Here is a 24,053-nt window from a genome sequence, read left to right on the forward strand (position 1 = left end):
AGCGGGGCGCGAAGTCCCGCCCCGCTTCAGATGGCCACGCAGAGCTGCCTGCAGTCCCGGGATCAGCGCAGCTCTGCGCGGCCACCGGGAGCCGGGCGCGAAGTCCCGCCCCGCTCCGGATGGCCGCGCAGAGCTGCCTGCAGTCCCGGGATCAGCGCAGCTCTGCGCGGCCACCGGGAGCCGGGCGCGAAGTCCCGCCCCGCTCCGGATGGCCGCGCAGAGCTGCCTGCTGTCCCGGGATCAGCGCAGCTCTGCGCGGCCACCGGGAGCCGGGCGCAAAGTCCCACCCCGCTCCGGATGGCCGCGCAGAGCTGCCTGCAGTCCCGGGATCAGCGCACTTCTCCCCATCGCCAGCCCCACAAGCTCGGGGGACAGCGGGGAGGCAGAGCGTGCCTTCCCGCTGTTCCCCGACCTGGTTCTTCCAGCCCCGCACCTGGGGGGGAAATAAATTTTTTTTTCTTTATTTCCCCCCCCAAAAACTAGGTGCGTCCTATGGGCCGGAGCGTCCTATGGGGCGCAAAATACGGTACTCCAAGTCTGCCTTTGGGTGCCATTCAGATCATTTTTGTTTTGTTTTGACTGCCACTCCAATCATCATTGGCCGAGGGGGATGGGAGTCATAGTCTAAAATACTTGGGGAGCTTCAGGTTGGGGAATGGCTAATTGCAGCCAAACACCTTTCTTTCTTTCACCTTTCAAAGTTGTTGAGCTTTTTTTTAGGAAGGAAAGACCTGGTTTTTAGGGGTTCAGGGCAAAAGCGAGCTTCTTTACGGGGATCTACCAGTGATCTACCATGGACATCCAGTGATATACCAGTAGATCATGATCTACCTGTTGGACATGCCTGCTATAGAAAAACTCCCATGTGTAGTTTTGCTCCAAAATATCCTGGAAGTATCCTGTTTCAAGTATTATTTGGAAATATAGGAGAAGATGGAATAAACTCCTTTGCGGCCGCATTGTTGTGAAACCTTTCTGCCACTCCAGGTTAAGAGCGGTAGTCTCGTAATCTGGGGAACCGGGTTTGCGTCTCCGCTCCTCCACATGCAGTCTCTCAGCCCCACTCATCTCAGAGTGTTTGTTGTGGGGGAGGAAGGGAAAGGAGAATGTTAGCCGCTTTGAGACTCCTGAAGGGGACTCTTCTTCTTCTTCTTCTTCTTTGCTCACTTATTTACTGTAAGGGTTATCCCCTCTTTCTTGAGATTGTGAGAGACTTAGAAAACAGCAACCTCCTTCCCTCCCTTCAACCTGCAGCCAGTTACAGATCGCACTGCAGAGCATCTAAGGATATCAGTTTACATCTGTGGGTATTTCATTTACCTTCCTGTCATTACCGTGGCTTACCCAGTTACAGATAGGTAGCCGTGTTGGTCTGCCATAGTCAAAACAAACAAAAAAAAATCCTTCCAGTAGCACCTTAAAGACCAACTAAGTTAGTTCTTGGTATGAGCTTTCATGTGCATGCACACTTCTTCAGATACACACTTAGACATGGCTTGGGAAGTCTGGCCTTGTCAAAGAGTTGGTAAAAGTCAGTGGAACAGTGGGAGTCTCATAATGTTGTGCACCAGATCCACAGCCAATGATGGACTGTGGGAACCAGGCATGTTCTCCTACTTACTTACTTACTTACTTACTTACTTACAGTAGTACCTCTGGTTACGTACTTAATTCATTCCAGAGGTCCGTTCTTAACCTGAAACTGTTCTTAACCTGAAGCACCACTTTAGCTAATGGGGCCTCCTGCTGCCGCTGCGCCGCCAGAGCACGATTTCTGTTCTCATCCTGAAGCAAAGTTCTTAACCCGAGGTACTAGTTCTGGGTTAGCAGAGTATGTAACCTGAAGCATATGTTACCTGAAGCGTCTGTAACCTGAGGTACCACTGTACTTACTTTCTGCCCTTCCCTTCTCCCAGGGAGCTGAAGGCAGAATACACGGTTCTGTTACCCTCCATCTTACTCTTACAACAGCAATGTGAGGTAGGTCAGAATGAGAGGCTGCAATTTTACTCCGTGACCTTCATGGCTGCATGGGGTTCCCCTGTTCCTAGTCCAACCCTTGAACCACTCTGCTACATTGGTAGTGTAGAGGACTATAAATACAAGCCTCACTGAATGCATAAGGCTGCAAACTGATGCAAGCTTACTTGGGAGTAAGTCCCAATGAACTCAGTGGAACCTACTTTGAAGTAAGTTTCAGGCAAGCTTTCCTGAGAATACTTTTCCCAGGGATGGTCACCTGCCACCTCCCTTGATGCCATTTCACTGCCAGGCTGTCGCCATGTTTCCTTCCCAGGATTTTAACCTTCTAGTATGTTAATTCTCTGTGCATCACTGCCTGGTGGTTTAAGTTGGCAATGTGTACAGAGCCAAAAAAGAGAAGGCAGTGTTAATACAATAAAGAGCAAAGGGAGGGAAAATGCATTTTGTGCTCCTTTAAAAAACTAAAAACCCAATGGGTTCATGACACAGACATAAAGGGTTTGCCATAATGATTTTTGAGATAATTTCTGTAAGGCCCTGGGCAATTGATGGCAGCATGAAGAAGTTTTCTGAGGGCAGAGACAGGGCAGGGTGGGTGACTTCAGTACACATTAAACTATTCTAATGTACTGCAGGCTAGGGGGACCTGGGTTCACATCTCTGGCCAAGTATGAAGTTCTTGTGTTGGTCTTCATATTCGACAAAGCTTTCATAAAGGAAAAAGAAAACAACATGAGTTATCCACAAAGATGCACGTGAACAGACTTTTGCCTTCTCTATGGGTTTCAGGAATGACTGGTTTGCAGAAGTCCTCCTGGGACCAAAAATGATCACCTGAGAAGTAGAACCCACAAAGCCTGCTTCCTGTTTCTGCTGGCTGCAAATGCAGATACAGTACTGCATTGTTGCACTGCGTACAAGGGCCACAGGAGAAAATGAATTGAGTATCCCCTCCACACCTTAGCGTGTAAACACAGCTAATTGGATTATAAAGGCAAATCCACAGTCAACATTCAGAGTTTATGGAGCAAGAACAATGGGGGAGAAGAATGGGCCATTGTCATCAGCATACTTAGCTTGGTATCTTTGCAAAGATAGGGCTGACTTTGCTTCAGTTTCAGTATACAATGCACACAGAAGCCCCAGGAAGGAGAGCATTGCCCAAAGCAAACCCCCTTTGGAAAAAGAAAACAGCACATAGAATGGGGTTTGCTTTAGCTTCACTGTGCGTGGCTACAGTTTCATACATGCCCTATAAAGTAGGAAAGAAAGGAAGAAAAAGGACCCCAAAATTTCACAGCAGCCACAGGCTGCAGATACAGCAAGTTCTTCAGAGATATGCATGCAGTTGTTGGATACAGAGGAGCTGTCCTGCAGCAATGCTGACAAAGCAACGCCACACATTTCTTCACAAGGCTGCCCCTTGCCCAACCGGCCACACAGCAATGGCATTTGGCTCTGATGAAGGCCTCCTACAGATCACATTCTTTTCCACATAACTGCTTTGGAGATAGACAGGGTATATATATTTGCTTTCAAAGCACGTATTCCCATGTTGTTCACTTACTTCATGCAACACGACGGGGCATGTCTGATGGTGAAAGCTGGAATACAGTGGTGCTGAAGAATATGAGCTATGAGTGAGGAAGCCTGGTTCAAAACCTTACCTTGGTTACAGATTTGGTAGGAGACCTGAAAGCAAGTCATTAATTTTCAGCCTCAGCTCTTCCATCACAATGTGGGATTGTAATAGTATGCTACCTTACAGGGTTGTTGTAAAGCAAAACTTTTTTTTTTTTTAAGAAATTCATGCACAAGAAAGGAAGAAAGGAAGGAAGGAAGGAAGGAAGGAAGGAAGGAAGGAAGGAAGGAAGAAAGAAAGAAAGAAAGAAAGAAAGAAAGAAAGAAAGAAAGAAAGAAAGAAAGAAAGACCACTCCCCATACATAGTAGGGTTTCAATTATTACTATTTATAATAATAATTTATTATTTATACCCCGCCCATCTGGCTGAGTTTCCCCAGCCACTCTGGGTGGCTTCCGATCAAGTGTTAAAAACAATACAGCATTAAATATTAAAAACTTCCCTAAACAGGGCTGCCTTCAGATGTCTTTTAAAGAGAAGATAGCTGCTTATTTCTCTCTCCCGTCAGTATGCATGCGTCATTCATGGTCTTGTAGGTACTTCCTCATCATGCTATTTACCATTTATGCAGCATGTTTAATTTCTCATAGACCATGGAGCAAGTTGACAAGGCATGGGAACATGTGCCTTGAAAGCAAATGAATTTTATCATAGGTATGCCACCCATTTCCGAGCTTGATTTTGAAACAGGAACAAAAGGTCTGTTGTTGTTCCCATTTTATCTGTAGGGAACTAAGCTGAGTCACTTCGTGGCTTGCAAGGTCATACAGCTCGGGATGTTAATTGTGTGCCGAAATGCAGGCAGCGTGAGCCAGTCATGCCGTCTTTTATGGATGGATGCCATTAATGTCCAGAATAGGGAAATGTATCTCCCCACAGGCCTGTGCTTTTGGTGTTGATAAAAGGCAAAGGGCATTAGAAATGTGTGCAGGTTGTACTTCCTGCATCTGAGGAGATGGCAATTATTATTTATTTATAAAGTTTCTATGATGCCCTTCATCTGAGGATGGTTTGCAATATAAAATATATTGGATATATAACATATAAAACACAATATATTTTATTGTGTTTTATATAAAGCACTGTGTGTGTGTGTGTGTGTGTGTGTGTGTGTACATAACATTTATAAAATATAAAAACACAAAAACATACCATAGTAACAAACAAAAACAATAAGCACCCCCATGGTATTGTAATAATTATTTATTAAATTTCTATCATTAAGAATATAGAAGCTTAGCTCTGAGTCCATGCTGAGCCAAATCTCCCAAAGACTCCAGTCACTGGCAGAGGCATATGACAACTGCTCACAAAGCCTGTTGCCAGCTGATGCGTGGTCTCTTCCACCCATGCAGAATGTGTGATATCCCACACGACTGTGTACTTCAGCAGGGCTGGCTGCGGCTGATGGACTGCATCTGCTTGGGTTTTTTTGTCAAGCCACCACTGCTAACTCATGTTTTGGCTTGTTTCTGGTAGCATGCCCCAAAGCTCACTCTAGGTGTGGAAGCAAGCAGCACACATACCACACCATAAAGATAAAATAGCTGGAAGCCAGCATGGACTCCCCTTTAGCTCCACTACTCCATGTGGTGTTGTGACCTTAGGTCACATTAGATTTTTATGGGTGATAAAGAAAATATGTGCCTCAAGAATTTTGCTGATTGCAGGTCAGAGTCACTGCGTCTGTTTTTGAGCATTGTCTTTCTCTCTTTATTATTCATAGGAGGCATTGATAACAATCTAGCTGAACTCTAAGGGGAGCCAAGAGACAGCTCATTTTGTGGGAGCGGTCTCTTGTGCTTGGTCACTGTGGGCCACACTTCAAAGGGGTGATGAGAACTTGGTGACTTTGCACATCTCAGAAGTTAAAAATACTCCTGAAGTCCATTTCCTGTGGTGTCCAGAGAGCTTTATGAAATTGCTCCTCTCTGACTGGGGACATGGGTGGCGCTGTGGTGTAAACCTCTGAGCCTTGGGCTTGCCAATCAGAAGGTTGGTGGTTCGAACCCCCGTGACGGGGTGAGCTCGGTCCCTGCTCCTGCCAACCTAGCAGTTTGAAAGCATGTCAAGGTGCAAGTAGATTAATAGGTACCGCTCTGGCGGGAAGGTAAACGGCGTTTCTGTGCACTGCTCTGGTTTCACCAGAAACGGCTTAGTCATGCTGGCCACATGACCCGGAAAAACTGTCTGCTCAGCCAGTAAAGCGAGATGAGCGCCGCAACCCCAGAGTCGTCTGTGACTGGACTTAACTGTCAGGGGTCCTTTACCTTTTTAACTGACTGGCTCACATTCAAGTAACCACTGGCTTCTATCCTTTCAAAGGGACAACAGCCATTCCTTCTTTGCCCCACTTTATGATGGTACAAGCTGTCTTCCTTAGCATTCGGCGAAAGCCAGGTTACTCTCCCACAGCCATTTCTGGTGGACTTGGTGCTATTCATACATGCATGTTGTTGTTGTTGTTTTGCAACATCTGCATTATAACGTTGTCATCAAAATGCCATCCCATATCCTGCCCCGCCCCCTTTTCACAATAACAAACAACAAATAAATAACATGGAACATAATTTTCACAATGACAGTTGTGCATTCTGTCTAGATAGCTCAGTTGGTTAGAATATGGTTCGATGCTGTGCAAAACATGCAGGAATAAGCAGCAATCCACAAGAAATTGCCACAGGAAAGCACTCCGAATTTGGCTGTGTTCAGGTAGCGCTCCATTCCATTTTCCTGACATTCTTACCTGATAATTTTTACATGTTTTGGGTGAACTTTCACACAAAGCAAAAGCCACCTCAGGCAATCGGACAGACTCTTGTAGAAGTTGAATGTTCATTCCCATGTAAATTGTTTCCAGAAAAAAAAATCTGTTAGCAAACTGTTAATTCAGAAAATTGCTGGAGTTTTATGCTTCTATTCCACATGATGATATTTGGGGAGGTATACCGGCATATAGAGGGACGCGGGTGGCGCTGTGGGTTAAACCACAGAGCCTAGGGCTTGCTGATCGGAAGGTCGGCGGTTCGAATCCCTGTGATGGGGTGAGCTCCCATTGCTCGGTCCCTGCTCTTGCCAACCTAGCAGTTCGGAAGCATGCCAGTGCAAGTAGATAAATAGGTACCGCTCCGGCGGGAAGGAAACGGCGTTTCCATGTGCTTCTCTGGTTCACCAGAAGCGTCTTAGTCATGCTGGCCACATGACCCGGAAGCTGTACACCGGCTCCCTCAGCTAATAAAGCGAGATGAGCGCCGCAACCCCAGAGTCGGCCACGACTGGACCTAATGGTCAGGGGTCCCTTTACCTTTACCTTTTTACCGGCATATAGATCCTTCCTGTCATTTCCAGATCTATCTTCAAAACCATTTTTTCCCTTTTACCACCACTTTCCCCAGGAAAACTTACTTTTAAACACCAAATCAGGAAGAAAACAGGAATTCTGGATGGGTGTATATTGTGAGATGGAGGGTCCACAGGCATCCATGTTTTTTGCGAAGGCCACATGATGTCATTGGCATCAAAATGTCAGCCTGTATTCCCCCTCCCCTCATTTAATCTGGATTTTCCCTTTGTTGGGGAAATAAACAATATGCTTTTAAAAAACAACAACTGTTGTCAGTGACCTGTAATATCTTGGTGACTCATTTGCAATATTAAGCCATTGTCTGGAAGTGCCCTTAGGTCAAATGAAGTGTGGCTTTTAGTTGATCTGAATACAGATTTTCTGTTTCATTTCCTGTGTGCATTTCTGTATGCTGTCTGACTGATAATATTTTATTATAAAAGCAAGCAGTCGTAAAGTCACTTGTTTAATAAATTCATTACTTTAGATTTCAAGCAGATCAATGCTCAAATACTTCAGTATCTTTTAATAGTCTGCTGCTGTTTCTCTCTCTCTCTCTCTCTCTCTCTCACACACACACACACACACACACAGAGAGAGAGAGAGAGAGAGAGAAGAAAGAGGAAGATGGGGCAAAATTCATAACTACAGTGGTTTAGTAAATCAGAAATCTAATTTCAGTAGCAATGAACTGCTGCCATCTACAGGGAGCATGACTGAGGACGTATCTGTTATATTCAAATACTGATAGACAAATCATTTTACCTCCAAAACTTAAAATTGGAGCAGCATGAACCGTGATGCTTTAATTCATAATTAGCCAGCTTTGGACATAAGGCATGCTTGTCATAATTCCTACTGTAGCTTTCTATCAGTTATGCTAGAGTGATCAGATAGGCCAGTGGTTAGGCCAACTTTAATGAAAAGCGAATGCTGCATATACATTTGTAGGTAAGGACAAGAAAGCTGTACGATGAAGACAGTTAACAGTGAAATACAAAAGAAGGCATTTTCTAGGCAGGCATCTTCACCAATCTAAAAGGAGAGTGGGGGCATTAGACACTAAAGTGCGGTGGTTATTTTGTGATCTAATCATGGCAAGGAATGGAACTAAACACTAGATCTAAAAGGGGCATATTTATGGTTCTCCTGAAAATGCACCGTCATGGAAAAATGTGTCCCAATATCAATACGAATGCTTTTGTGCATTGGTCAGGTAAACAAACAAAAACACAATGTGAAAATTTCTGTGGAATTCCCCAAAGCTATAAACAAATCAAAACAAAAAGCCAGGTGAAATTAATTTCATATCAATTCTCCCCACCCTCTTTGCAGCCAACAGATATTAAAAACTGGGGTTGTGATCCTGTGAGAACCACATGTGACTACAGATGCTCCTGCTTCTGGGTGCCTCTGGTAAAGCAGAAAGTGATAATTTCATGATAAACTAAGAAAGAAAGAAAAAGTTGGAATGAGCATTTTACAATTCAGTGTATGCTTCATTCTGTGGGGCAGTTTGCATCCTGTTTGGGATCAGGGCTTACAACCTCAAATCTGAGCCCACTAGTACCATAATAGCACAGTAAGAGAAGGCCTCAGAGAGGTGATGATAAAGTACAACAACTTCTTCCTTCCCTCCTTTCCATCCTCCTAAAACATTTCTCCTTCCCTCTTCAGATGCCAAAAAGCATCATAAAGCTGCTGTCCTAGACTGGCTGAAACTCTGAAGACTGAGCGCTCTAAGGGACATGCAAGGCTGACCCACCAATGAGGCAAGGTGAGGCAACTGCCTCAGGTGGCAAGATCCATAGGCACAGCAGAAAACGATGTAGACCTTTAGGTATGCTGCCTGGTGCTGAACTACATTTCTGTGGCTTTATGTCATGCAGAGTTAGAACACGCAAGCAGAGAAGTGAGGTAATGATAATAACTAGGCCAGAGGTTTCTGAATTTTTCATGTCGGTGACACACTTTTTAGACATGTACCATTCTGTGACACAGTAATTCTGTCTTGCATCATTTCACAACACAGCAATTCCATTTTACTAGCAAACTGGAGTTTAAAGTAACCCTTTCCAGCCCCGGGAGGAGGAAGGGGAACGTTCTCGCGATACACCTATATACTGCAAGCCAACACACAGTTTGGAAAGCTCTGAACTAGGCAATAGTCATTTGGGGCATAGCAGTCTGCTATGTGGCATGTCACCCTAGGAAAAGACCTTTACAGCAACCTTATGACCTGCCCTTGGCAACAGGTCAAGAAAAGCTTTCCCCTGTTGTTGATTTGCTGGTGCTGTTTGGCAGCTGTGCATTCCCTCTCCTCCCTGATTAGTCCTTACTCACTGCAGCTGGCTTCAGATTGAGACTGTAAGGGGGAAGCTAAGTAGCTTATTATAAGGGTAGGCGGGGCTTCAACAAGCCTCCTGCTTCCTATTTGTGTGAAGAGCCAAGCAGAGCCAGCAGGTGGGGAGGAGAAGTTCGGGTGGGGCAATATCTAGCAATGCTAGGCAAATCAAGGAACCAATGGTTGACCCAAAAGGCAACTGAGGTCACATGGAAGCCAGGCTATTGGTCCATACACTTCTCCCTCTGATTGGCTCAGATACTGGACTCTCTCAGGTGCACCTGTGGATGAAAACTCCTGAGTTATCCCCTCTAATTTCCTGTGGTGATCACATCCTCCTCACAAGCCCCTTGGTAGAGGAAGGCAAGGGCCCTACAATGTGTTCTTTTTTCTGTCTGCTGGGTGTTCTAGTCCTGCCTGTTCCCTGCACCCACCCTGTTTTCCTTTGGCATGAGTGCTGCTGCCCAGTCAGGCATACCTAAGGTGAGTGTGCAGCCTTAATTCTACTAGTCTTCATTGCTGGGTTCAAACCTGCCACAACTGTTTCCAATTCCAGTGCTCCAGCCTGTGAGCAGCTATGCTGTGGCTTCTCTTGTTGCCCATTATAATGTTTTTAACCAGGACTGTTTTTAGACATGTTCAACTGTAATTGCTTTTAGGATGTTTTAATTTGTTTTAGAAGGGGTTTTTGTGTGTGTGTGCATCCTTTGTGTTCTTCACTTGTACATCTGTTTGCCTCCATGGGCTCCTTGGGGAGAAAAGGGTAACATATGTATTCAATAAGTAATACTATATTACTCTTTTTCCTTTCTGACAAAAAAAAAAGGCCCCTTTGGCTCAGGTGGCATTTCTTCCTTGCAAGAACTTGTCCTAGATGTGCTGCATGCCACATAGTGCTCTCTCCCAAGTTATTTGGGTCTTGTATTGACCTATCCAGCTGTCCTTCCTTGTGTGCTGGCCATTCAGAAGGGGATTGTTGGTTATTTGCAGCCACTATGTGAGAGGGGGTGTATGACAGGGTTCCAAAGCATAGGTGCAGAGATCCCACTGTTTTCTGAGATCTTGCTGCCTCCTCCCTAGCAGTTGCTGTTACAGAGGGTACTTCGCCATCCTTGTGTTGGGTTAGTTGTGCCTTGTGGTTGTGATGGTTGTTCCCTGACTTCATCTATGTATGACACACAGGAAGTTGCATTGACATGTGCTGGCAGTGTGGATGCAGATGGGAGCGGCTGGCAGAGTTGCTGTAGTTTTGGGCACTTCCACATGAGTGTTTATCACGGATTCAGTGGTGCTCATGAGTGAATGATTTGCACAGCAGCCACATGATGTTGTCCCCTTCAAAATACCACCCCACATTATTTTCCCATTAGGCCAGATTTACCGTTTCTGTGAAAAATCCATAAACTTTTTGTTTAAATCCAGCAGATTAAATGGAGGGAAATATTGGGTGGCATTTTGACGAGGATGCTGCAAAGAAAATGTCATGCGTAAAGGAGCAGTGCGTTCTCAATAAACTGCCATGTGGAATTGTCCTTGGAATGCTACTGTATTTTCCTCAACTTTGCTGCAAGGAGTAAACAGGATCCCAGTTGTACTATGTTGCTGCTGACATGGTGAGATGATAGGATCAGTAAAGAGCAGGCATTCCCAAAATGTGGTCTGTGGACGACCAGTCGCCCACAAGTTTCTTTCAGGTGTGTCTGTGGGATTTATGGATGAAGATGGGAGGTGGCACATTCTTTGCATTAAATGTTCATGTTAATTTTTAAAATTTAATTTCATTTACTGTATTAGATTTCTCTGCCGCTTTTCACTCACATGAGTGCCAAAGCAGCTTACATACATATTTCATTGTTTACTGCCTTTCTGACTATTCAAATGGTAGCAAAATGTCATATATAATCAAAGAAGCAATACAATGTAATTAAAAACCAGGCAGCATCTAGCACAGTGCATTGCAATGGCTGCAACAGGCGGAAAAAGCACCAAGCTCCTCTGCAAATTTCCAGTAGTCTGTGGGTGAAAAAGTTTTGATAGCTGCTGATAGAAGGCTCGTCCACATTTCCATTTGTCTGGTGCCTAGAAAGCCTGGGTTTCCCTCTTGCTCTGCTTCTTTCTCAGGGAAAACCTACTCTCTAGTGCTCAATCAGAGCAAACATCAATCTGGGAAAATCCCAAATAGCAGTTTGTGCCAATTGAGCACTACAGAGTAGTTTCCGCTTCCCAGGGTTGGGATGATAATAATTAATAATAAATAAATAAATAAATAAAATATTTATATCCCGCCCATCTGGCTTGGTTTCCCCAGCCACTCTGGGCAGCTCCCAACAGAATATTAAAAACACAATAAAACACAAAACATTAAAAACAGGCAGCGGGACCAAAGGAGTGTGGATGAGCCCATGTAGAGTAGGAACCGCTGATGTCAAGTCATTGTTAATGGGCTGCTGGCATAGCAAGACCCATAGGATTGGTACAGAGGAGGAAATGTGACTATCATACAATCTGTGTTTGGGTTGTTAACTAAAATGCACTGACCAGCTTCCTCAAACTGGCCACATATACTAGCAACAGGAAACACCTTTTGGTTAAATTTAAAGCAGGAGAAGAAGTTAATCTACATGACTAACAAAAAACAGTAAAAGTTGTTTATAGGCCAGAGAGAGCTTGAAAATGACCAGAATTGGGTTATCTCAAATAGTGACCTTCAATATGTGGGTTCTTTTGACCCACAGTTGGGTCAAAGCTCAAGCAAAGGTGGGTGTCACCAACGTCATTATTTTCTTCTTGTTATGGTGCTGAAAGAGCAAATGGAGGATAATGATAGAGGGAGAAAGTTAGACTGGCAGAAAGAAAACAGACAGATAAGTTGGATGGTTGGAATTCTGCAAATTTATTCTTCTGCAGCCAGGAAGAGGTTAAGATAAAGTTTATTGAAAGCTAGCACAAGAGTATTCACAACATAGTTAAGTAAAACACTGTTAACAATGCTAACATTTACCTTCCATAACAAGCAGATATTTCCACACACAAATAGAAGCCACACTGGGGACAGAAAAGCAGTAGCAGCTTGTAGTACCACAGAACTGCTTTATGGCACAAGGGGCTGGGGACAAGAATATACTATTTCTGGTTTTGGACAACTCTTGTAGAAGCTCAGCATAGCTAAAAATAAGTATTTGTGTTCTGGACCCAGTTCTTCCAGATTCTGATGTGGATTGTCCAAATGTTATCGGCAACTAAGATTGTTGGCTAAGAGCGATATATTTAAAAGTTATTTTTGATAATCCGTTGTGGTGAATTAAACAGCTTCTTATTTTTAGGTTCTACATTAGTATAAGCATTCCAAATAATTATATCAAGAATTTGTACCCAAACCCTGTAAAGTAGAACAGTATTGTTAATCTCACATTGCTTTTGGGATCAATGCCAACTGGAGTGGAGGGGAGGAATACCTTTTGGGTTTGGGACCTTAAACATAAAGAGGACCTCAAAAATGATATTTTGACTTTCAACAAGCTTTGCAGTTTGCTTTTATGTGATTTGACCAAAATGTGGCATATTTTCTCAGCTTAAAGCTGCAAATCTAAGCCATTGAGAGAAGTAATTTGGTAAAAAAATTATTTGGGTTTTTTGTTAACTGTTATAGATGCCGTCATATTAAAGAGTTCAAAATGTTCAGAAATATTATTAAAATATTTCTGCTTTGATTAGACCATGGTGAATAGGTACTCTCAGACCAGCTGAATATGTAAACAAAACACTCTGCTTTATGTCTTATTTTTGTTTTCACATATCACCATTTTTATTTTTCTTATGCCTAGCGGTCTGAAAGGCTGGAAGTGGCCCCCTCTGAGAAGAGGCCTATATAGGAGCTTAGATGTACATGCCTTGATTATCTTAATTGAGGGTTGAGGTCTACATTCCCTTCTGGGCAATATTCTGGGGGCTGTGTGCCCTTGGTGGGCAGGGCCAAAGGCAAAATTGGGCAGAGCAACGAGTGCGCATTCTACCTTTCAAACAGTAGGTTAGCTCCTAAGCATAACACACACACCCAGCCTCCATCTGAGCAAGCAAGAGGCATTGTCAGAGTTCAAGAACCCATTCCAGACAGGTGGAAATACTCCAGGAAGGTGCCAGGAGGGCTGGTTAAGAAACATGACTTGGAGAGACTCTCAAGGCTGGGGCACCACATTTGGCCCTTAGGCGAGAGGTCCCTAGTCCTGGCTAGTGCCCCCAATTGAGTTTATAAGATGACTTGAGATTCAAATCAGTGGCTTCAAATGTTACCTAAGCACTACACTGCCTAATACACTGTTCACTCTGTGTAATAATGCATCTTCTGGTTTCTCAAGGATATGTATATACAAGAATTATAAATAATGGCTTCAGAAGCTTATAGCTACAGCCTTTCTGTTCTATTTATCTTTCCCACCTCAGATGTTTAAGAGTATATACAAATCTGCCACAACCTCCTAGCATATCCCAACATTTAGTATCTAGAAAGTTCAGTTGACAAACTAGGCTTCCTTTGCAGCACTTGTCTCAAATAAGCTAAGCTTCCTATATTCCAGCAGTAGGTGTTGAATGCTCCATGAGCTGCTGGTATTCCTTCAAATGTTTTAAAATTTCGCCCGGTGCAAAGTCTGAGATTGAGCCTCATTCCGTTCGTTCGATTCAGTGTGGCTTTAACCTACAGAACGTTTTTGTAGAATGTGACCAAGCTATACCATCTCTTTAAAAAGCTTGTTATAGCTCAAGTCATGGTTTGCTGCTAGTGAATTTCTCAGACACTGCCAGAAATACCATTGAGACTGAGGGTTAGTTGGCCATTCAAGGACGGACCTGTTGCACAATCTTTTCCTGAGGCGGAGATACTTTGAGGTTTGCAAAACCTTTTCAAGGAACACCAGGATGATTACATCAGCTTTTTCATCCACGAGCCGCTGGTGTGCCAAGTAAAAGGTTGTCTTGAAGTTGCCGCTCGAGATATACCTGTTTGTTAGCACAAATATAGTTTTTCTGCTCTCTTGTATACTCTCAGAAAGGTTTTCCAGGACCGGCCGCCCTGGTAGCCAATCTCTGTCTTCCAAACATAGCTTGAATCGTTTCTCTCTGCCATCTTCCAGCTTTTCAAGTAATTCTTTTAGGACCCACTCATTTACAGCTTCATCTTTCTTATCGTAAGCAATGAAAGCATCGTAAATAGCTTTGGACGAAGAGAGGCGTTTATATCCTTTCAAACTGGCAGTGCAGAAATGATAGATGTACCACACATCCCAGAAATACAAGTGGCTCATCACTGTGACCAGCATCAGAGACATGATGACCGAGACAGTCATTAAGTACAGGATCGAAGAATAGTTCAGCTCGCAGGTATTCTGATCCAAGAAGACCACACTTTTACCTTTCCATGCACCTGGGCCTGCACATGTCACATCTGTTGCCAGTAAAGGAATAGTCACGTTTGTCCGGTTGACCCATGAGACAAACCACACAAGGTCACAGTCGCATCGGAAAGGATTACCGTGTAAAACTAATGTGTCTAGCTTGTCAATCACATTCTTGGGGAAGCTGAAATTACTAAGTGTTTTGATTTTGTTAAAACTGAGATCTAGATGTTTCAGCTGGTAGGCACCTTGAAGAAAGTTTTTTGTCAGTTTTCTAATCCTGTTGTTTTGCATGTTGAGGTTCTCCAGGCCCCTGGAGCAGTTGGACAGCTCACGGGGGACTGTACTCAACTGGTTGTCGCTAAGATCCAAGGTTTTTAGGTTTTCCAGAAGGTGAAGGTTTGCCCAGTTAAAACTATTAATTTTGTTATGTGCCAATATGAACACCTTGAGCTTGGAAGGCAAGTTCTCAAAAACGCCTGGAGGCAAATAGGTTAGAGAGTTTTCAGAAATGTCAAGAGTCTTTAGGTTGGTCAGGTTCTTGAACAAGGACAAGAATTCTTTATTCCCATCCTGCCATAAAACATTTAAGCGATTCTTTCTAAATTCCAGAGTTTTGAGTGAACTGCTTGCCATCCCTTTATCAGTGGATGTAGAAATCTCATTCCTGTTCATGAACAATGTTTTGAGATTAATAAGATTACCAATGAAGCCCAACATGTGAGTGATGCCTTCTGCCTTAAAATAGTAACTATTATCACTGAGGTCGAGAACTTCTAGTTCTTCCAGCTCTTTAAAGGCATTTGAATTTAGCAAGTCAATCCGGTTGTTAGAAAAATCCAGATATTTCAAGTTGGAAAGATATTTGAATTCAGTTCCGTTGAGAGTTTGGCTCATAGCGTTAGCAGACAAGTTGAGGCACTTGAGAAAAGTGAGGTCCTTGAAATCAGAGGGCTTGATAAAAAACATGTTGTTTCTGCTCAAATCCAACATTGCTCCATAGCTGCTGCAAGAAGTGTCACTGGCAAAAGGCAATGGATAAGCAGCCTCTCTGTCTTTGCACTTGCAACTTCGGCCATACTCATCATATCTGAAGTAATGCATATCTTTCAGCACAACACTATTACTTTCAACTAATGAATGCTTTGGAAGAGAGTTTAAATTACCAGTGGATCCACTTGAAATGAGAGATATTTTATTGAAGGAAAGATTTATAACTTTAAGAGCTGGGAAGCTTTTGAACTTAGACACATCAACATTCCTGATGAAATTAGTCCCAAAATCCAGCACACTAAGATTTTGTAGAGGAATCAAATTTTGTAAAGTATGGTTATCCAGTTCCCGGAAAATGAAACCCCTCAAACCTAAGAACTGCAGATTGGTAAGAGTAGAAAATGTCTCCGGTAGCTTCAGATATTGGGAATATGACCCCAGATCAAAATTGAAAGACAAATCCAAGCTTACAAGGTTAGGAAGAGACTTCAGAAAGACAGCACACTCAATTTCTTTAGCTAAATAATTCTGTGAGAGATCAAGCACTTTAAGATTCATAGTATTCTTAAACCACTTTGGATCCACTCTGCGAAGGGAGGTGCTGTGCAGCCGCAGAACTTCCAATTGTGTTAAGGAGTCGAAAGCACTGGAATTAATAAAAATACTTGCCTGACCTTTGCATTCCACACAGTAATAGGGGGCATTGTGACAGCGAGGGCAGTTGCCACTTAAGTCCAGGATTTTCAAATTATGAAGGCTGGCTAAATCATCCCCACTAATATTCCGAATTATGTTATTGTAAAGGTAAAGTTCCATTAAGGAGGATGGCAGATTCTGTGGGACTTTTGATATATTATTAGCTTTTAAGGATAACACAGTTAACTTCCCAAGGGCCTGAAATGCTGTTGCATCAATGCTATAGGAAACATTGCAAGGATTGCGGTAATAGCAGTTCTGACCAAGGAAGAGACTTTCTAGGTTGCTAAGTCCTGACAAATTATTGAGGCTAAAAATGTGGTTTGCTTCGAGACTTAGAAGACGCAGATTTGAAGGCAGATCCAGAGGGATGGTGGAGAGTTGATTTCCATCTAAATACAGTGATTTTAGTTTGTGGAGTTTGGCAAAACTGCCGGGTTTGATTTGGGGAATCGTGGTACACACCTTGTCTTTTGGCCCCAACATGGTAGGCACACAGTTGCACCTGAAATCAATTTCCAGAAGATTCTTGATGTTGTTAAAATAGCTTTGGGCAATCATTGGGATGTGGTTAATGGCGAGTGTCAGGTTAGTAATGTTGGCAGACATTTCTTCTGGGAATGTTGGGAATGTTATGAGGCCACGCTCACTGCAATTTGCTAGCAAATATTCACTACCAGCAACCATATCACAAGGCAAGGTTTTGGGGAATTGTGTCGCTGGCACCATCCTTGGAAATAGGAACGTAATGAACATAATGGAGAAAAGCAAACTGCTTGTTTGCTGTACGTGATTTGCCTAGACAGAAGGGAAAATGCAGTCACAACAAACTCAGCTTAAAAGGCTTCTCTTAGACATTTCAGTATTGGTAGCAAAAGCAACAGCGAGTTTTGTAGCACCGTAAAGACACATACCAAAACAATGTAGATTGCAGGCTCCTGCTGTGTGTGAGGCTGTGCATGAACTTTATAAATAAAGTTCAGATAATTTCTACAGGATGCACATACCATAGTGGACAGAGATCAGATTTTCACCCCTCTCTCATCGTACTAGAAACTATGGCTACCCAGACAAACAAAATTGTGGGAAATTTGAGTCAGACAAGAAAAGCACTTTCCCACACTTGTTTCTCCATTCACTTATAAAGCAAGAGGTTTTGGTTTTTTAATAGAAAGGAATACACAGGGAAGCAAAGCCAGCTCTTCCTCTTGCCTTATGTCACGGCACTTGGTTAATATTGTGTAGTTCTTCTGCAGCCTGGCTTCAACCGGAAGTGATGAGTCAAGCAGAGAACTGGTTGCTGCTATGGAGAACACAAGGCAATGCATGGGAGAGGTTGGCTTCACTCCCATTTCAGTCCTTTTTTCGTGCAGACATAGCAAACACCTGCCTAAAATGCATGCAGTTGCCCTGTAACATCTAGTCTGGACCCTCAGTGCCGCAATGTAATGGTGGAGAGGAGCATTCTCCCATTTCAGAATTATTAATTGCAGCTGCTTCCCCATGTCTCAGAGTAGTCAACAAAGTGATGAAACTGACTAGTGTGATCGCTTTTGCATCTGGGGAGGGGAAATCATTTTGCTGAACGGCAGGCTATATGAGAGGGAGGGGGAGCTTGCATGTTTTCTGTTTCAAGAGCTACTCGTGGTTTTACAAAATCTAAAACACAGTTTTGAGACATTAGGAGAGAGTATGCTAGGAGAGAGCTGCTATCCAGTCACTGGTCACAACAATCACATAAAAATACACACATCTGTTGCACGTGCAGAGCTCTGAGGTACAATTTGAAAAATAATAATTGCAGGTGGTCAGAAAAAAAGAATGGGTTTTCCTACTCTTCAAGGTCTACCTTTTCTTTAATAAAACCCTAGTGGTCCACTGTTAGCTTCTAAAAGCAAGAGAACACAGAACTATCTGTGCTGGATTTGAAATAGATTTTAGATATGTATTTTTTTAATTAAAAAAATAGTTTTTAAATTAAATTTTAATTTTTTTTTAAAAAATGTTTTTAAATTGATTTATATATGTAATTGTTTTAAGCATATTTTAAATCATTTTGAGATGCTTCATAGGAAGCAAGTCATAAATGAAATAATAAAAATAAGAATATGTTCAGATAAAATGCTAAGCTACAGTATGTTTGCTCTCCTTTCTTCTCTCTTCCTTTGATGGTGCTGTAAGGAGGAGATCGGAAGTACCTGTCTCCATTTCAGTGAACTGCATTTTGTCCTTGGCTCAGTTCACAGGCAACACCGAGCCAAGCCATTGCTTAGTGAGGATGCATGAGTGTGCAGGCTCGCAGATTGGATACTGCAGCCATTTTGCTCCCCCCAGCCCTACTACTGCTGCACTGGAATGAGCTAAGCCATTGTGCAGTGTGTCATCTGAATGTCTCCCAGACAAACCATAAGCAGTAAGCCATAGAACAGCTTGTTTGCTGCAGCTTGTTTGCCTGGGATGAGTCTGTGTGTCAGATGGCAGGTTAAGCCAACCCATAGTTTAGTTCATGGTAACAGGTCCAGGACCAGAGAAGGAGCAAAGCGGTTAGTTTCCTTGCTGGGGACAAGTACACCTGGGTAAAGCCATAATTTGGCTCACAGTTATGGGTGAACTGGGTCAATATGTTTGAACCAAGAACTGCAGTTTGCTTTAACTATGGCGTATTCCAGAAGTGGGGCAGCTTTGTAGCCCAGGGTGGCCAGTTTCAAAAGCCCACTGCAAGCAATAAGCTCAGATGTTTGGCAAGGACGGAGAGAGAGAGAGAGAGAGAGAGAATGAGGTGGCAGAAAGAGGGAGAGAATGGATGGCCATGGTTCTTTTTAGCTCTAGATTCTGCCATGTGGTCCCTGACAGATTCCCTCACCCACCTTGGCAGAATAAAGGCTGCCCATCCTGGTTTATTTAGACAAGCCATAATTGTAAACTGTGGTTTAATTTTGTATTATCTGGACAAACCATTGCTTACATTCACAATAGTTTGTCCTAATTTGGGCATAACACATTGGAGATGGAGGGAAATGCTTTGCCCTTAATAGTGATCTTGGGTATATGGCAACATTCCATAGGTAACACCAAACCATGTTGCTTTTTCTCTTTAAATCTATGTTTTTAATGAGGTTGCTGCTCACATGATTTGCCTTTGATTTAAGCACCTGCCCTTGCTGTCTTTATTTGGGTAACAGCCTTTTGATTTTGGGATTTTATACAGCAGTTGAATATTAATAACTAATCTTGCAATTCAGCCTGCTCCTCTAATTAGATTTGCAAAGAGCCCAGAACAACACTATGAAACATAATTAACTGCACAGGGAGGGAAATGTGGATTAGTAGATGTGAATGCTCAGTTAAGCAGCTTGTCATGTCAGAAGGCATGTGCTTACCTGGATGCCCAGAGGTGTGCACAAGCATTTCCTCTCTCTTTTCATGATGTGATCAGTTTCTTGTAATGAAGAACTACCTGTTAAACTGAGGAGGCAGCAAGAGAGTGCATTTTAGAAATATGCCAAGAATAAAATAAATATAGAATTGTTTCTGTGGTAGAATCATAGAACTGTAGAGTTGGGTGGAATCTACACACACATTAAAAAAAACGATGTGAAAATAGTTTTTTTTTAAAAAAAGTTTTGAAAAATACGTTGAATTTTGCATAGCTCACTATCGCCATCTAGTGTCACATTTGTATATTGCACTTTACAGCACATTTAAAACATTTCATTTGCAGCTGTGTAGCTGAGTCCTTGGAAGGGCCCACAAGGATCATCTAGTTCAACCTCCTGCAATGCAGGATCCTTTTTCCCAACATGGGGCTTGAACCCACGACCCTGATATTAGGCTGAGTCAAGACGGAAGCACTTTCAGGAATCACTGAATGAGATAACGAGTGACGTTTTCGATTCACCACAACTTCTATTATAATGTTTAGAATTGTATTTTGACAGTTTGGAAAAAATAAATAAATGATTCTAACTCAGAACTGCAGGGGGCTCTGAAAGTGAGAAGACAGACACCCCCCTTTAAAAAAAATTAAATTATTTTCAAACAAAATTAGCAACTGCTATTAACAGTGACCTGGCCTGCAGCCGTTAGCAGATGATAATGCATGTCTCCATGCAGTAAGAAGCTTTGCCTGCTACTGTTCTACAAAGCAAAGTCTTTGGTAAAAGTGTGTGGAGCACATGGGAGCATGAGGTGGGAGCATGAGGTGGAGGTGCAAAAATAAGGAACAGCAGAAGTGAAAGGACTGGCCATACAGAGGGGCAAGGGAGAAGGAGCCGAATTTTCACGTATCAAATCATTGGGCTCCAGATGTGTTGGATTCCAGCTCCTATCACCCCCAGCCAACTGGTGAAGGCTGCTCTAACCTCTGTATGCTTGACTTAGCCAGCCCAACCTGTGCAGTTGGGAACTCCCCCATAAAAGCAGCTAAAGTTAGTTTTCACATCTGCATTGGTTCTTCTAGGACAGGAATGGAGAACCTGAGGTGCTTCTCATGTTGCTGAGCTCCAGTTGCCATCAACCCCAGCCAGATGGCCCAGTAGTCAGGGATGATGGATGAACATAAAGACATAATTAAAAAATTCCTTCCAGTAGCACCTTAGAGACCAACTAAGTTTGCTATTGCTATGAGCTTTCGTGTGCATGCACACTTCTTCAGATACCACACGAAAGCTCATACCAATAACAAACATAGTTGGTCTCTAAGGTGCTACTGGAAGGAATTTTTTTGTTTGTTTGTTTCGACTACGGCAGACCAGCACGGCTACCTACCTGTACTAAAGACATAAGAAGAGCCTGCTATATCAGACCAATGGCCCATCTAGTCCATCTTTCTGCACTCACAGTGGCCAACCAGATGTGACAGGTTCCTCATCCCTGTAGTAGGGTGATTTTATTGCCCCTTCCATTTTATAATAGAAGCAGCCATGTCAGTAAGATAAAGCCAGCTGCAGCGACAATATTTCGTAGACCAGGAATAGGCAAACTCGGCCCTCCAGATGTTTTGGGACTACAACTCCCATCATCCCTGACCACTGGTCCTGTTAGCTAGGGATGATGGGAGTTGTAGTCCCAAAACATCTGGAGGGCTGAGTTTGCCTATGCCTGTTGTAGACTATCAAACTAGTCTACAAATTTTGGACTTAGAGACCAACCCAACAGGTCCGTTTTCTTGCAAGGTTTATATCTGTCTCACTCTTTTTGCCCAGTTCCAGCTGACTGAGTCACAATAAAGCCACACAACACTAACAACTCATCACTTGACCCCTTTTGGTATCTAGGTGAGTCTAAGGCTGTTATCCTCAATTACTACGGAGTTCAAAGGTATGTCTCTTTTCTCCAGAGATAAATGTGAGGTTTAGCCTCTGAAGTTTTCTGGTTCCTAACCATTGGGTTGGAGAGTCATTTTTTCCAAACCAACTAACCTATATGTTAACTTCCTGTTGTAAAGATCAATAGTACTCATTATATGTTTATAAAATACACACCTTAACAGAACGTAGCAGATGGGAATGGAGACGAATACAGAAGAAAATGATACAATTCTCAAAAATACTTATTGCACTCAAGAGTTGCTTCCAGATACAAATGCTTTCAAGAATACAATTAAAAACTGAACTTACCATTCCATGAAGGATTTTGAGGAGTGCTGTGTTAGATGGAGAGAACAATGAAATAAGCCCTTCCAACTTCAGGTCAGGTACAAAATACAGGGAGAGAGCACGAGAATTCACCAATTGAATGATTCTGTCACCTACTTGGGTACTTTTTCGTTTCTCACCAGGAGACAACTTGCAAAATTAATAGTATGTGAGGCAGCTGTCACCAATGCTCACTTCCTCAAAGGTAAAAATAGTGTGGGGAATTGGGGTATTTTTTTTTGTTTGTTTGGGTTTTTTGGTTCTTAAAAAAATATATATCCTACATTGTCTTCAAAGCATGAACCTGCCATTGCAATGAAAGTGTACCTGGGCTGTGCTGCTTCAGAATGCAGGTTGAGATGAGACTCAAATGTTCTTCCATGTGTAAGAATAATAAATAATAATAATTAAAACTCCCCAGCAGGGGAGGGAAATGGATACGCTGGCATCTAGTAACTGCATTGTGCCGTGCTGAGTGAGGTGCATACAGTTCTACAACCTCCCCATGTGCAGGCTGAAGTGGTACAATCCAGATACAGGTTTATGATTTCACTGAGATCTAGGGCCATAGGTTGTTGTTTTTGCCTGCTTATAAAACAGGTAATATGAATATAAATCGTACTGAGAGGTGTTCAGCTGCTAACTTTTATTCTGAGTAGATCCCTTGAAGTTAATGTATGTGGCTAAGTTAGGTCCCTTAATTTCAGTGGAACTACTCTGAGTAAGATTTAGTTGATGAATAATCTCCACTGTGTCATATAGTTGAGGAATGATAATGTGCTGGCCCCAGGGGCTAACCGAGAGGTGAGGTCCGGGTCCAGTCCGAGGTTGATGGTGTGGTATGGAGGCTGTCCGTCAAAGCTGTAGCTGGGTCCAAGGCGGGGAGTCAGGTGGGGTTAGGAACTCTGGCAGAAGAGGACGACATGGTACAGGCAGGAACAGGCTACCAACAATGTTGCTCCCGCAACCTGGGGCTGGCTGGCTTTTATCTGCCCCAAGGCATAGGGCGGCCCCAGTCCACAGGTGACTCCCCTCTCCTGGCCCGGGGGCGAGCACTCCTCCTGCAGGACCTTAGTTCCCTCCGCCTCTCTGCCCTGAGCCTCTGGAGCTGAGAAGAGGCTGGAGGGTTACCAGACCCAGAGGCAACCTCCTCTTCTCCTGACGGGGCTGAGAGTAGAGCACCTGCAGGCAATGGGTCCTCCATCACCTCAGGAGCCAGAGCAGACTCAGCGGGTACCTGCACCTGAGGATCCAGCACAGGTGAGGACCCTTCAGGCTCAAGCCCCAGCCCCGGTTCAGCTGGTTCTGGAGGCGGGGAATCCTGTGCAGGCTGGGATTCCTCAGGTTCAGCCCCTGAGTCCGAATCCCAGGCCATCACAGATAACTTCAGAACAGATTCAGATTCCTCAATTACTTCAGATAACTTCAGATTCAGAGCAAATTTTATATAAAACGGTGTGTAACTGGATGACTGATCCATCTTGCCCCTAATCCTTTTGTCCCTGAGTCAAGCATCAAAGTAGTATTTCAATGCTTGTGGATAAAATCTGTGCTATTGGATTTTGGCCAGTCTTTGATATAGTTAGCCAATCACTAACTATAACAACAACCCCACCAAAACCTAGGGAGATCTCAACTGCCAAGTCTTCTTTCCTTTCACATGCTTGCCAATATTTTATTCCTCCCCTCCTCCTCGCGTGTTTAGAGCAGTTAGCAAGCATTGTACAGTTTCAGTTCTCCGTGAAATGAAACTTAAGTTGTAGAGACATTTACAAGCTAGGCTTTCTTTCCATGCGATAGTCATGCAGGTGTGACACCTCTTGTATGAAAACCTGCAAATGGTGTATCTTACATAATCATGTGCTGACTTGAGGAGGAATACAGTGGACATCAATAATAGTTCGTCGTAAGAAGCCAGTATTTATGATACTGAGGAAATACTCCATTAAAGGTAAAACTTTCTCTATAGACCACAGGTCTGAATTGCAACAACTGTCTAAGTTCTGAGGCTGGGAGAAGGGCAGC

General features: G+C 43.2%; 1 protein-coding gene across 1 annotated transcript; it reads right to left on the reverse strand.

The window, feature by feature from the left end:
- Window positions 1–12,186: 12,186 nt before the first annotated feature.
- Window positions 12,187–20,197, reverse strand: LOC114596290 (toll-like receptor 7). The gene is made up of 2 exons (XM_028727694.2): window positions 19,773–20,197; window positions 12,187–17,190 (listed from the first exon to the last, which is right to left on the reverse strand). Exons 1-2 carry the CDS (start codon window positions 19,815–19,817, stop codon window positions 14,038–14,040), a joined length of 3,198 nt encoding a protein of 1,065 aa, XP_028583527.2. The 5' UTR covers window positions 19,818–20,197; the 3' UTR covers window positions 12,187–14,037.
- Between the last annotated feature and the right edge of the window lie 3,856 nt (window positions 20,198–24,053).

Source organism: Podarcis muralis, chromosome 4, assembly GCF_964188315.1.
Source record: "Podarcis muralis chromosome 4, rPodMur119.hap1.1, whole genome shotgun sequence".
Taxonomy (NCBI): domain Eukaryota; kingdom Metazoa; phylum Chordata; class Lepidosauria; order Squamata; family Lacertidae; genus Podarcis; species Podarcis muralis.

Coding starts and splice junctions, on each gene's coding strand:
- LOC114596290 (XM_028727694.2), bottom strand. CDS start 19,817: ATGAAAAGAGAGAGGAAATGCTTGTGCACACCTCTGGGCATCCAG. Junction 17,191..19,772: donor GCACACCTCTGGGCATCCAG/GTAAGCACATGC, acceptor CCTTCTGTCTAG/GCAAATCACGTACAGCAAAC.